General features: G+C 41.0%; 1 protein-coding gene across 4 annotated transcripts in view; it reads right to left on the minus strand.

Moving 5' to 3' along the window:
- JMY (junction mediating and regulatory protein, p53 cofactor) overlaps nucleotides 1–15,622 on the minus strand; it is a 65,470-nt gene that overhangs the window by 40,021 nt on the left and 9,827 nt on the right. For all 4 annotated transcript variants that reach the window (XR_006416302.1, XM_044446463.1, XM_044446464.1 and 1 more), the window contains exons 2-3: nucleotides 11,503–11,676; nucleotides 98–248 (exon numbers count right to left, since the gene is read on the minus strand). Coding sequence is in view for 3 of the 4 variants with exons in the window: in XM_044446463.1 (XP_044302398.1) it covers nucleotides 98–248; nucleotides 11,503–11,676 (325 nt within the window). In the remaining variant the exon portion in view is untranslated. The remainder of the gene's footprint in view (nucleotides 1–97; nucleotides 249–11,502; nucleotides 11,677–15,622) is intronic.

Consider the following 15,622-nt stretch of genomic DNA (forward strand, 5'->3'; position numbering starts at 1 on the left):
AAGCCCCTTTCCTTATATATCTGCAGTGAAGTCTCTAGCAGTTCAGTAACAGACAAAAGCCTTTATTAGAACATGTTAAACAAGAAAAGTGTATTACCTTTCTGTGCTTTTGCTGTTATTTCAAAATATTTCACAGTAAGGTCTTGTATTGAAAGTACAGCCATGTGGGCCTTCCGTTGCCAGTCTGCATCTTCTTTTTGTAGACTCTCAATTCTTCGGGGTCCTAAGTAATCGTTCTCTATGGAAATCTGGAAATAAATGAAACTACTATAGACCCATCAAATGAAAACATGCTAAGCTGTTTAAAGTGCAAAAGAAATTTTCTTTAAATGTTTTATCTAAAGTACAAGTCAAGTTGAATAAATATAATAATATGTATTATGCAAAGCTCTTCATTTAGCAAGAAAGGTTCTTTCAAACAAACAGCAACCTGCAAAACATGGGCAGGTAACAAGTATGAGACTGAAAAATGAGCACTACAGAAGAAGGGCTAGATGACAGTAGGCTTTCCTGAACAGTATGGAACTACAAAGAGGAAAAACAAGAATGAGGAAAAAGGGGGGTACTATCTGATGTTCTAGTTTCTGGAATGTTCTTATTTTGTTTTTAACCAGGGCTGAACTTTTAGTGAAATACCATTGAAAGTGAGGCTATGATTGTTTTGAAATGATTTTTCTAGCTGCAAATCTGAAGTAGCACTACAGCATTTTGAACCTGGGCCAGGTATGAAAAAAGGACTTTTATCCAGTGACAATAAAAGGCCTTGGGCAGAACAATAAAATCCCCTGTTGAAGGTTATCTGAGGGATAATAAAATAGTGTTGCTCCACCAGCAATGAGGGACCACACCAGTAGGATGGAGCTTCTACCCCAGCTGCTGAGCAGTACAACCACAGGAAGTTCTGCAAATGTAGAATTACTGCTGGCAATATTTCCTCCAGGGATAGGATCCAAAACAGGTAATTCTCAGGGCCTGTTGTGTCCATGGATTCATAAGATTCAAAATTCTCTCATTCATCTTACCTGTTCACAGACTAAGCTCCTGGACTATGCTAACCAGGCTCCTTGAGAACAAAGGTCTGTGCAAGAATTTAAAAGTCACTGTAACTCCCTCCTCAGGAGTAAGCAGCCTCTGAAACTAGGACTTCCAGTTATATCTGGATATGAGCTGGGAAACGTAGCTATATAAACTTCTAGTTACAACCTACTGGTAGCTAAAACAACAATTCTTTTCAGCCTCTAATATTCTGCAAGCTAGTTTTCTTCACTTCATTTCTTCTTTGGACTTAACACTTATTCAACTGATCCCTGGACTCCTCATAAAACCTGTTCTTTGGATTGTGCTTTTTCGACTGTTTGCCTGTGTTCTTGGCATTTGCTCTGCCTCAGAACTTGCTTTTGGACTGTCCTTCCTGACCAATAAACCTGTGCTGCTGATCTCTGCTTGTCTTCATATTTTGTCAAATGAATTTTCCACATAGATTGCCTCCGGACTGAGCTAGACACAGCTGCAGAAGGACACATGAACAGGACACTGCTGCAATAGGGAAGCAAAGCTGACCACATGCAGGAGAAAGCCTTGTACAAGGAAGGGAAAGAAACTAGAACACAATACTGAACACATTAGAAAAAGTTTAAAAGGAGTGTAGGTAGTCTCCCCCACCCCTCTGCTCACTAATCAGATCTGTAGAAAACTCAGAAAGGGAAGGAAGTGGTAAAGTAAGAAAGTCTTTTTGATACCACTCAGAACTGGAGAAAAAAAAACTCTCTCCCCAAACTACTTCAGATCATTCTGACAGTCTAGTTTAACTGTTGTAATGCAGCCTCCCTGCCACAGCATACTTGCTTGCCAAGATCAAAGACTTTCTTGCCCCAGGCTTTTTGACAATCAGGCTTTCTGTACCCCTCCTGTAATTGTGGATCTCTCTGCTAATCTGGGCTCCATGCCCAATGCAAGCATGCTTGCTCATGAGTGCCTCATTTTCATCAACTGAATGTATAGAAAAGCAAGTAATAGGATAAGAAGTTAAGCTTCGAGAACAAAATTTGAAAGGGGGAACAATTCAACTTCTGACTTATTAGACAGTAAAACCTCCCATGTATGTTAGTTTTGTTTTGAAGGAGAAACTCATAATCTAGAAAAAGACATTCTGAGGCCAAAAATCACAAAGTCAGGTGTTACATGCAACTCCCCCTGCCCTTCTGCCAAACAGACCAGCCTATGAGAAGCAGGTGCTTAACTCTTTCTCCTCAGGATGCTTTCCCAAACAAAATCTCACAAGCACAAAATTATATTAATACAGACAGTATGATATTCATATTTATATTAAGGTCATGTGTAGGCATCTCTCCCTCTATTTGAACAGACATAAAATGTCAAATTAGGGAAGTAACTTGGCAACATACATTTTATATCCGATACACAATTATAAGCAGTATTTACCTATCCTTAGACCTTTAGTAACATGTTGGGACAGGGTCTAGATTTTTAACTGTAATCTTCTGGAAAAAGTAGTGCCAAAAATACACCAAAGATGTAACTTGTCTGTTACCTTTTGTCTTTAGAATTGTTATATTTGGAGATCTGCCAGAAGAATGTCCAATTCCTATTATACAAAATTTGGTTGGCTGCTTGACAAGATCATGGAAATATCTTAGTACTGTTTATAGGACTTGTCATTGACATGCAAAGTGCTTGCCAGAACTGCAATGAAAATTAAAATACAACATCTAAAATGGATTCTGGTAACTGTTACATGATCCTAGAACGACAGCCTTTGTTCAAAAAGAACAGCAGCAGGACAGATGCTTATGGGAATCCTACATTTAGGATTTGACTGCAAAATGTTCCTCTCATGTTTCCCAAGAACTGGGATATAGAAGCATACTGCTTCTAATACTGGAGGTAATATATAGCTATAACAACCAGTAGCCACTGTTTGTCTTATCTGCCATGATTTTGCCTAATTCTGCTTTAGTTTACTATTTATTTATTAAAAACCTTTGTATACTGCCCCTAACAGCAATAAGATAAAAAATAAAAGTAACACAGAATCCAATAATAAATATAAAAACCACATATTAAGATAAAGTAGCAATTAAAATAGTGTGTGTGTGGGGGGGGAGGTTTTTACCTGGCGCCAAAAGGAAAAAAGTATTGGCGCCAGGCAAACCTCTCTGGGGAGCGTGTTCCACAGTTGGGCACCACCACAGAGAAGGCCCTCCTCCGGGTAGCCACCTTCCTAATCTTTCAACTATGAGCTGCATGAAATAGTAAACTATGGAATTACAAAGAGATTCTGTCTGTCCTGAATCTCCCACTATTTACTGGATGACCCTGGGTTCTAGTATTATATTACTTTTATATCCCAAAGTATTCATTCCTCTTGCAAAGAACTTAACACAGCTAACAAGATTCTCCTCTTCACCATTATATTCTCACAAGAACAACCCTGTGAGGAAGAATTTGCTGAGAGGTCAGCAACTGGCACAGTAACCCAGTAAGCTTCATGACCAAGTGGAAATGAGAACCCAGATCTCCAGTGTCCCAGTCCAGCGTTCTTAAATTCATTCATTCATTCATTCATTCATTCATTCATTCATTCATTCAGAGTATTTGTATGTCATCCTTTCGCATAGCCCCAGGCTGGCTTACATAAATAAGAAAAATAAAACAAAACATAATACAAATATTTATTTATTTAGTCAGTCAGTCAGTCAGTCAGAGGGCTTCTATGCTACCCCATTCGCCGAAGCCTCAGGGCAGCTCACAATAATAAATAACGTAATATAAAACAATATAATTTAGCAGTATAACAGTAAAATTTAAGTCACCCTGGCCAAAGAATAAAATTAATAAATAATATTAACAATTAAAATGATGTTTGAATAAAAAGGTCTTCGCCTGGCACCGAAAAACAAATAACGACAGCGCCAGGCGGACCTCTCCGAGTAATTACCCTCCTAATTTCCTTCAAGGAGGGTTCCCAGAGAAGGGCCTCTCCCGCTGATCTCAAGGGGTGGGCAGGCATATATGGACATAAGCACTCCTTCAGGTAACCAGGACCCAAGCCATTAAGGGCTTTATAGGTCATAACCAACACCTTGAATTGGGCTTTGGTCAGCAGCCACGACGGGAAAGGGTCAGGTAAGCAGGTGCTGGGACGTACTTGTTCAAGCACCTTGTCCACATCATCAGGCCGCAATAACTAAAATTCATCCAATAATACCTGACCATATGGAGTCACTGGCACCTCCCCTAAAGAATCTGAATCACTTGTGGAGTCCAGCTTGTGACGAATCTGAGCAATTTTCTCCTTGAAGTGCTGGGCAAAGTTGTCACAGCAGGCCATCAAAGGTGGTACAGGATCTTTCTTAGGGCCAGGATGTATCAGCCCATGCATCGCTCTGCTGGACGGCACTGTGAGGAGGCAATGGAAGTGGAGAAGAATTTCTTCTTCGCCGCCCTCACCACCACAGCATAGGCTTGATAATGAGCTCGTAGACGTGTTTGGTCAGATTCATCTCGTGATTTCCTCCACATACGCTCTAGACGTCTCCCAACCCACTAACACACAAGCATTGTTCTTTAGGTGTGCTGATAAGTAACAGCAAGAAACAAAATATTGCAGTCAAACCTCAACTTACGGCTGGTTTGATTATTTACAAGTTTGCCATCAATACTTTAATGGGATTTTTTTTTTTTTTTGAGTTCTGTGCCTTCATCTTATAAGCCAATATATATGGGTATTTTTCTGAAACATACTTCCAGGTTGTTTGTTCCACATGTTATTGCTGTATATATTGGTGTTTAAGATGACCCCCAATTTTTGCTTTGGTATTTTTTATTTCAAGGGTCGTCATAACCATATATATTGGTGTATAAGGTGACAAGACACCATAAAGCAGCCCAAAATATCAATCACATCTTATACATGATTTACTTTATATGTTGGTATATCAAGAAAAAAGAGAGGGAAATTCATGAAGCACTTGCTGTAGCTACACCAGTGGACATGAAGAAACATACATGCATGCACACACAAAGAGAAAGAGAGAGAGAGGAGGAAGGGAGGAGCAATCCAGTATGCATATCATCAACAGAATTAAGTGTGGGGTGGGGTGGGCTAGAAATATTTGCAGGTTTTGCACTTTTGCGGGGAGCCTGCACCCCTCACCCCATGAATATGGAGGGATGACTGTAAAAAAATCCAGCTTATGGTCTACTCAGAAGGACCAGATTGCTTAGAAGTAAGCACAGGCAGCAAGTTCTCACAGCATCTAAAAGCCGCTCCACAAACAGATTTTTTAAAGGTAAAGAAATACTACTGTTGGATCAAGCAATAAGTAGGTTTTTAAAAGGGAAAAAACTTATACAAGCAACCAGAACAGATTTTAAAATAGCAACAACCAAAAGCCAACAAGAGAAAGGCAATTAAGACACTTTTGAGGAAGAAGAAACAATAGTCCAAGAAAAGCACTCACAATCAGATTTTTATAAAGAAAGAAAAATGGCCAAGAAGATACAGATGCTGTTTTAAAAATAGCCCAAGCGACAAAAAGAGACTAAAGGAGAAAATGGCTAAATAAGTAAATCCAAAATAAATACTAGAAAATATAGCAAAGAAAAGAAGAGAAAGGAAACATTTCTAGTACTTCTGGCTGCTGTTTCACTGGTTGAAGTGATAGCTGGTGCCACCTTATAGCCACCACACTTGCAGACATAGACATCCAATATTAGTTCCTGTCTCAATTGCAAATAAGCAAACAAATAAAAGTTGCACCGAACTACCCAAAGTCTCATTTCTGCACTTTCAGTGCTGCTACATTACATACCCTTGAAGCTCAGAGGAATGCAGTACACAGATGCGGCTATTTCCTCTATGGATATGCAAGCCAAAGAATGGAGGGTAAGAGCAACAGACATTGACTAGCAAATATTTGGTGAGCTAGCCAACCTTGTGCTCTATTTCTCTTCACATGCATTCATTTACTCATTGTATTTTGCAGTTGACTAGCAGGCAGGGCTAACAGCCCAACTAGTATAAGAATTAGGATATGTGGTATGTGTACCGTGCTGATAAAGACTTCCCATACTACTTTTTTTTGGTTTGTGGCTGTTTGTGGTGGGGTTAAAATGGGAGGCAAGTGAGACTCCACCCCATGTGCCCAAATTTGCTGGGTTTGTAGAAGCACACTGTTGCTGTGGTTCTAGTCCAACCTTTCTGGTTGGTCTCAGAAGAAAGTTATAGGAAATGTCTGCTCTGCTCCACAACCTTTAACCTGTGGACCACCGCAAAGCTGTCTTTTTCCCCATGCTATTTAACATCTACATGAAACAGCTGGGGGAAGTAGTCCTGAGGTTTGGGCTGCTATATCACTAGTACGCTGATGAAACAAAGTTCTGGTCATATTTTTTTACCTACTAATTCCAAGTAGGCTGTGGAGTTGCTGAATATTTGCTTGGGGACTGTTTTAGGAATGGGGAAGAACAAACTGAAGCTTAATCCAGACAAAACATAAGTATTTTGAATGGGAAACTCTCCTGATCTGGACAGAAGGATTCAACTGGTATACAGGGTTACACTTCCCCTGACGAACCACAACTACAGCTTGGAAATCAGTCTGATTCATCACTGTTTGTGGAAACACAAGTGGGGGTATTAGCCAAGAATGACCATTACTAAATTCTGTTAAGCTATGCCGCTTTTTTAGAGCAGTGGTCCTGGCCACAATTATTTGCCCTAATAGCATCTAAACTGGTTGCTCTAATGAGCATTATGTTGGGCTGTCTTTGGAAATAACCACTTGTGCAAAATTTGGCCACTTGAGTCCTTGTTGGGATTAGATCAGGAATTACCTATAGGAGGCCTGGGACCTATTTTCACCTCTCCTGCAGATACCTCCACTGTGGGTAACATTCTGTAGGGGGGAACACAATCTGCCTTGGTCGCCCTGTATGATGACCTGTGCAGGGAGAGAGACAGGGAGAGTGCGTCCCTGTTGGTCCTCCTGGACCTCTCAGTGGCTTTCGATACCACTGACCATGGTATCCTTCTGGATAGGCTAGCAGGACTGGGAGTAGGAGGCACTGCTTGGCAGTGGTTCCGCTCCTACCTCGACGGCCGATTCCAGAAGGTGGTGCTGGGGGACTCTGGCTCTGCGCCATGGCAGCTATGCCACAGACTACCGCAGGGCTCCATTTTGTCCCCCTTGCTATTCAGTATCTACATGAAACCGCTGGGAGAGGTCATCAGGAGGTTTGGGCTGCAGAATCATCAGGATGCTGATGACACCCAGCTCTACCTCTCTTTTTCAACTGATCCAGGTGAGGCAGTGGCTGTACTGAACTGGTGCCTGGCCGAAGTAATGGGCTGGATGAGGGCCAATAAACTGAAACTTAATCCAGACAAGACGGAAGTCCTGTTGGTGGATGGACTGAGCTCCTGGGTAGGTGGCCTGGACCTTGTCCTGGATGGGGTTGCATTCCCTCTAAAGGACAGGGTCCGCAGCTTGGGAGTGCTCCTCGACCCTGAGCTGTCTTTGATAGCTCAAGTGACTGCGGTGGCGAGGAGCACTTTCCTTCAGCTTCGGCTAATCTATCAGCTGCACCTGTACCTGGAGGAAGACTGCCTAACGACAGTGACACATGCATTGGTTACTTCCCGGTTGGATTTCTGTAACACGTTCTATGTGGGGTTTATTTATTTAGAAGACTTCTATATACTGGATACTTCAGATGGAGCGAAACAGAGCAGCCAGGTTGCTGACGGGGACTGGGCATTATTCTCACATAACCCCAGTCCTCTACCAGCTTCACTGGCTTCCCATTGAAGTCCGCACTCAATTCAAGGTGCTGGTTATTACCTATAAAGCCCTAAACGGCTTGGGACTGGATACCTGAAGGAACACCTTCTTCCATATTTGCCCTCCCGCCCCTTGAGATAGGCAGTAGAGGCCCTCCTCCGGGAACCCTCCGTGAAAGACATTAGGAGGCAAAGTACCCAGAAGGAGGGCTTTCTCTGCGGTGTCATCCCGCCTATGGAATGCACTCCCCAGAGAGGTCTGCCTGGCTCCGTTGTTATTTATTTTTCGGCGCCAGGTTTTATTCCAGTGGTATTTTAATAAGTTTAATATTGTTTTTTCTATGTTTTTAATTGCAACCAGTGTGGTTCAGGAATTTTATTTATGCTATTACATTGTAAGCCGTCCTGAGGCTTTTTTGCTATTAGGATGGCATATAAATATTTTAAATAAATAAATAAGCTTGTTAAAGAATCAGATTTTGGATGCTTTGCACTCCTTGAGAATTTGCTTGTCTTGGTTTCCAATATGCTGTTGCTATACCAAAGAAATGTGAGTACAAATGAATGCTTTAATGTGTTGCTGGGATCAAATCCAATCTCCACCTTATGATCATGTGCTCTGTTTTTCCTTGTGCAAAGGGGTAGTGCTGTTAGAAGCACAGCTTTTTCTCTATTATACTGAGTGGACCATACCACCATTACTCTATTTTATACAAGCACATGCATGCACACAGTCACTCATTCTACTCAACAGGTAGGATCTTACAATAAATGTACCTCAATTTCCCCTTGTGTAGTTGCTTTTCTGTTTTGCTTTTCTATTAGCTTTTGCTTTTTTATGTGATATGTTTCTGCACCAAATTTGAGTGCAAAGGAGTACTGTAGCATGATGCTGAAAACAGACTCAAACTCTTATTGCAATTACAATTCCTCCTAAGGTTTTTTTACCATCTTGTGCATTTTACACAGAAGTAAATCCCATGTTGCACCTTACTGTCATGAATCTGCTTCAAAAGAAAGTGGATATTCCTTGTGTACCAGCAAATCACCAGCAAAAGCAGAAGGGGACAGTATAGTCCACAAAATCTCCATGGCGGCACAAATGGCCTAGACCAACTTACATGTGCTGAAACCTTGAAAGGGAAATGAGGTAACAAATTCAATGGAAACAATTGCACCCAATCAGCTGCCACGGACACCAGCTGCCAATGAAACCTAGTCAGGCAAGCCAGGAGGTTATCTTAGTTCTCTGCATCAGAACCCACTGAGAGGTCCAGAAGTACTAACAGGGTTGCACTACCACATCAAGTTCGTAATATATGTCATCCACCAGGGCAACCCCAGCTGTTTCAGTTCCCAAAATCAGAGTTAAACCTAGACTGAAATAGATCCAGATAATAATTATCTTCGAAGACCACTAGAAAGGCTGGAAAATGGAGGGTTAAGCATAGTGAACACTATTATAGCCTGAAGGTTCTAAATTTGATTTCCCCCCCCCCCCAGGAGGGGTCTGACCATTACCTCCTTAGTCTCTCCTTGCTTACATGGAGTCTTGTATAAAGGAAAAATAGCAGGAAAAAAACTACTGTTCAAGTGATTGTCAGAGACCACTTAAAGTCTTCCTATTGCATTATTATTATTATTATTATTATTATTATTATTATTATTATTATTATTATTTTGACCTGAATGTTATTGGCTCTTTAAATGCTCAACTAGTATGACTATGTTGTCTATATAATTCTCTGTGCATTTTATCATTTGAACTGGGACAAATTTTACTGTAACCCATTCCAGATATTTTAATAGAACAGAAAAATTTAGATTCATCAGTAAATAACAGACATATAGAACAGAAATTCCAAATTCTCTAAACCCCTTGCCGCAATTCATAAGCAAACAGAAAAGCATGTAAAATCAGTGCAAGCAAATGTGGTAGGTTTTCATTGTTTATCTTCAGAACAAGTTTCTGGTTAAAGGATATAAGGATTGTTGTGCAGAGCTGATATTGCAGAAATATTGCAGATCTCCTGAAGAAGGCCTAAAAAACCCTACATCAGGGGTCTCAAACTCGCGGCCCGCGGGCCAATTGCTGGGATGGGCGGGGCATGGGGGAGGGGTCCTGCAGCCTTCAAAGCACCAGCAGTGCCCGGGCCGGCCTCCGAATGAGCGGCCCACCACCATCGCGGTGGTGGAATACTTGATGTGGCCCAGTTCACCCAGCCTCTACTTCCAGCGGCCCCCAAGTAAGTTGAGTTTGAGACCCCTGCCCTACATACTGCTATGGCCATGATCCTGTCTGTGCCCTATGTCTCCACCATTCTGCATGTGCAAAAGAATGATAGGACAGTAGAGTTGGAAGGGGCCAGAAGCCATCAGGTCCAACCCCCTGCTATTGCAGGACCCTAAGTTGCACCATCCCATTCAGAGGACAGTCCAAATGCTTTTTGAAGGTTTCCATCGAGGGGAGCTCACAACTTCCACAGGTAATAGGTTCCAATATCATACTGCTCTAACAGTCAGGGAGTTCTTCCTGGTGTCTAGTCTAAATCTGGTTTCCTTCAAGTTAAGTCTATTATTCCATGCCCTGCACTCTGGAATGAACAAGAAGAGATCTTGTCCTTCCTCTTTGTGACAGCCTTTCAGGTACTTGTAGAGTGCTATCATATCTCCCTTCAGTCTTCTCTTCTCAAGGCTGAACATGCACAGTTCTCTCAAGCTTTCCTCATAGGGCTTTGCCTCCAGTCCCTGAATCATCCTTGTTGCTCTCCTCTGTACCCTTTCTAGTTTTTTCTGCATCTTTTAAAAACTTAGGTGCCCAGAACTGGTCACAGTACTCCAGGTGAGGTCTAACTAGTGCTGAGTATAGTAGAACTAGTACTTCATGTGTTTTGGAAGTGATGCTTTTGTTAATGCAGCTCAAAATAGCATTTGCTGTTTTTGCAGCTACATCACATTGTTGGCTCATTTTTAGATTGTGCTGACAACCCCAAGATCTTTCCTATTTGCAGTATTGCTGAGCCAAGTTTTCCTCAACTTGTAGCAGTGCATCTAATTTCTTGTTCTTAAGCGGAGGACTTGGTATTTGTCCCTACTGAATTTCATTCTGCTGCTCTCTGCCCTGTGTTCTAACCTACTGAGATCACCCTGTCTTTCAGGGAATTTTCTATTCCACCCAGCTTTGTGTCATCTGCAAATTAATCATCTTTCCTTCTACTTCATCATCCAAATCATTAATAAAAAGACTGATCCCAGGATGGAACCCTGTGACACCTCCCTTGTCAACTTTCCCCAGTCTCAGAATGCAACATTGATGAGCACTCCTGGAATCTGATTTTGTAGCCAATTAGTTGCACTAAACTATCTAGGCCACTTTCTGCTAGTTTAGTAATCAAGATGTCATGGGTAACTTTGCCAAAAGCTTTGCTACAGTCTAGATAATGTTCACAGCATTCCCACAGTCCATTTGGGAGGTTACCCCAGTCAAAAAAATGAAATTAGATTCACCTTGCAGGATTTGTTCTTGAGAAATCTATGGGAAAGGAAGGCTGATGAGATGAAGAAAACATTAGGCAAGAGGTCATAATCTATATTAAACAAAGAGAGGCAGAAAAAAACTGTAACAACTTTCAAAAGAGGTAAAAATAACACGAAATACTAAAATATTATCTTTAATATTTATATTGTTAGTTTTGTACCTTAATTTGTTGTCTTCTAAGCATTGCAAGTTCTCTCATATCTCGGAATGGCTGCAGTAAGTACTGATAGAGTTCTGTGGTGGCTTCAGCAAGACTACCATAGGCTTCATCTTCCATTTGATATAATTCAAGCAGCTCTACCATGCTTTCTGTATTTTTGTGCTTTTCCAGGAGCTATGTAAAAAGTGAAGGAAAATAATATATTAAAACATAATCAAACTTTCCTGTTATCACCATGAAATACAATACGGTGGTACCTTGGCTCATGAACTTAATCCGTTCCAGGACTCTGATCATGACCCAAATTGAGCCAAGTTAAATTTCCCCATAAGGTTCAATGTAAATAAGGTTAATCTGTTCTGTAACCATTTTTTAAATGAGAAAAATGTGAAGCAAAGTGACAGCAACAAAGACCGCAGCCAACTCCCCCTCCAACCCCAAGCACAAGCGCGGCCATCTCCCCCCCACCCCAGCACGACCGAGATTCCGCCTGTCATCCCTGCACCCGCCCGTCATCCCTGCACGCGCCCATCATCCCGGTACACAGGGGGGTGGGGGGGGGAAACGGGCATGATCGCGGGTGCACTGGGGGAGGAAGAGATGGGTGCAAACAGCGCTCTGGGGGAGGGAGAGATGGCTGTGATCGCAGTTCCGTTCGTGCAGGGAAGGTGTGCCTGATCAGAGGTGCACTCCTGCAGGAAAGACAGGCGGAATCTCGGCCATCTCCCCCGTGGCTCTGCTTTGCTGCTCCCATCTTTCCTGCAGCAATGTGCCTCTAATCACGCACACCTTCCCTGCACGAAAGCAATGCGATCGTGGCCATCTCCCCACTCGGGGGGTGGGGGGGAGATGGCTGCAATCTTGGTCACCATCCAAAGCGGTGTTCGCGACCCAAGTCAAAATTTTTCAGAAATGTTTGTTTGTGACCCAATTTGTTCGTGAACCAAGGCATTCATGAGCCGAGGTATATACTTGTAACTAGAAAGTCATTCTAATACTACAGTTAATGATACTGACATAACTTAATCAATGGGTAAGGAAACTGTTTCGAAGTGTGTTTGTTCCTGCTCCCCCCAGACCACACTGCAAGCTAGATAACATTAGAGGGCAGGACTTCAGACAGAGCCTGTTTTGTTCCTGCTAGCCAGAAAAACCCCAGGCAGAGCAAAACTCACTGAAGTGCTGGCTTTACCCTCCCTTGCACTCCCCACACTGGAATGTCCATCACTACTGAGGAGGAGTGAAGCCAAGGCAGCTCGGTCCTCTTTATTCCTTCATCACCTTCCAATAGAAAAGGGAACTGAGGCAGCTCCACTCTCATGTTCTCCACACAGGGAACATGAAGAAGGAAAGAAGCTGAATGGCTCTGTCTCCTTTGCTCTTCTGTTGCCTTCTGACAAAAGAGCAAAAGGAACTTGGCTCTACTCCACCTTGGCTTTCCCTACTCAGGGAAAGCCTAGGCAGAGCAAAACACTCCATCTCAGGTTTGATGTGTGTGGGCTTTCTCTGGATGCAGAAGGAGCTAAGGTTTCTGTAGCTCAGACAGACAGCTTTGGCAAGTCAGAGATTCCCCATGCCTAACTAAACCCCATCCCATGTTTTTGAATAAATGTAACACGAATAAAGCAAAGGGGCTTAGAAAACCTTTGGTCTCCAGCTTTCTGTCACATATGCACTAAGTACATGGTGTTACTGCAGGGATAGGGAACCTCTGGCCTATTGGAATCCCCATTATAGCTCACATAGCATCTCAGGACAGTCACACCCTTTTTCCCATCACACTAAGTTGCATTTGTTAGTTGCAGCCACAGAAACTCTGTTGTTATATCTGATTGGTGATAAATACCATGTGAAAGGCCCCACTGCTTTCTAATCACTGATATATAATAAAAGCAGTTTCCCTTGTAAGATAATAAGGGAAAGGGACTCAGATGATGTCAGGTGGTGCTACCTGTCCCCTCACACCATCTAGTTTCCATGACTGTTCTAGGATACAATCTGGCACCTAACACCATAATAGCTCTCCAGCTCTGTGTAAATACTTACACTGTTACTATTAATACTGATTTGCTATCATTTAAGCATTCTAATTATCTATGTTATGCTAATCTTTGATTATTTATATTAATCATCATTACCCTTCCTGATTTAGATCCTTCTGAAAATTATTTTAATGTAAAATATGAAAAGTAAATAGCAGAATTTATTCCCAAGAATGTGCATGGGCAGCTGAATTTAGAGAATTGGTATAGGCAAACCTTCAACAGATTTGTTTAAAACAATGTTTATGGTCTATGAAAGAAAAAGCTTTTGTGATAGACGTTAAATGTGAAGTATGTCTAAACCCTGCTCAAACAACAGATAACAGTTCTTTATGTTTGTTCCCCTTGGTCTTACCTTTTAAACAGCTGATTCAATTAATACTGAATAAAGCAAATTAGTTTTTAAAATCCTGAATAGTACACAGTTGGTTAGATAGTTTAACTGTCCATACCGAATAAATAAAACATAAATAATAAAAAATGAATCAATTTGAAATCACCTACCCACCCGCCCACAATTTAACTTTAGTATAATCTTGAACACATTTAGATCTAAGTATAATGTAGGAATTTTTCTGTCTAATTTTCTGTCTAATTTTCTGTCTGATTTTCTGTCTAAATGTGTAGGATCCCATATGTGCCTAGCCAGACCCTAATATCATCAGCTGAAGTTCTTCAAGAGCTGCCTCTGAAGGAAATTAAGAGTGGCTTATGAGGTGAAGGGCCTTTTTTGTGGAGCTTCCGTGACTGGCGGTTCACCTTGTGTCCTTTTCACTCTTTTCTGCACCAGAAAAGAAACTTTTTTATTTGCCCATTGTTTCAATGGTTAAAATATTTTAAGGACTTTTAACCTTTTTGTCTATTTGGTATTTATGATATTCCATTGCAACTATATCTCTGAATTAACTTAGCTTGTGCCTGTTGGGTGGTGGCGGTTGTTGTTTTTTTAGTATACAGTAATACCCTGTATTCACAGGGGATAGGTTCTAAGGGCCCCTGCAGATGCCTGAAACTTTGGGAGTAGCAAACAATATATACTGTACATGCTGTACTTACCTATGATAAAGCTTAATTTATACATTGGGCACTAAAAGACATTAAAAACAATAACTATTAATAAAGTCGTATAATAAAAAATATGTGAATCTTGTCTTTCTCTTTCTCAAATATTTATTGTACTGTACTCACCCTCAACTGAGATAGATAGTAAGTCACTAATAGCTAGGTAGCATGTACAGTGTGGATAAGTTGCACAAGAGTTCACCACATTACTCACAATGGTGCACAATTTAAATTATGAATGTTTACTGTATTACTGGAATTGTCTATTTAATTTTTTTGGTCTGCAGTCAAGGGAAACTGTGATAACTGAAACAGCAGATATGGGGGGGTTTGCCATATTTCAATTCGAAATCTTGATCATTAATCCTGTTTTTATCTACCTACTACAGAATTTGAAAACAAAACAAAGTTTATTCAAAATAGAATTTGAACAAGGTAAAGTAGGGTATGAATAGTAAAAACAAAAACAATGATAATTTCATTTAACTATTTCATTTTTATAATGCCCAATAGCTAAAGTTCTTGATCATGTCTACATTTTATCAATTTTACAAAAATTTGCATATAATGTACAGATCTTTCATAAATGCTATAGCGAATCCCTTTTTTAAACAATTGTGGTCAATTGGCTCCAAGCAAAACATTCAACTGAAAGGTGTACATGTGTGTATATTCTAGAGATAAAATATGATTCTTTCTTATACTTACTATTTTTTCTTCAGAAAAATGCCAAGATTAGGGTCATATTTGAGGAAACGGCCTGAACTGTTGATATGCATAGCTTTTCTTTTGTGTTCTCCCCCCAAGAATATACACCCTAAATCTCATGACAAGCTACTTGTGTAATTCAGTTGAGTTTGGGGAGGGGCGGGTTGTAAGGATAAGGCAAAAGCCTGTTCTGTGCACAATCCAAGTACCACAGGTATTCCCACTGAGTAAAGCAGTTTGATGACTGGCAAGATTATAACCTATTGTAAGATGTGATATCAGACTGAAAGGAAAAGAAAGACAAAGAA

This window comes from Varanus komodoensis, unplaced genomic scaffold (assembly GCF_004798865.1).
Source record: "Varanus komodoensis strain SLA01 unplaced genomic scaffold, ASM479886v1 scaffold5, whole genome shotgun sequence".
Classification (NCBI taxonomy): domain Eukaryota; kingdom Metazoa; phylum Chordata; class Lepidosauria; order Squamata; family Varanidae; genus Varanus; species Varanus komodoensis.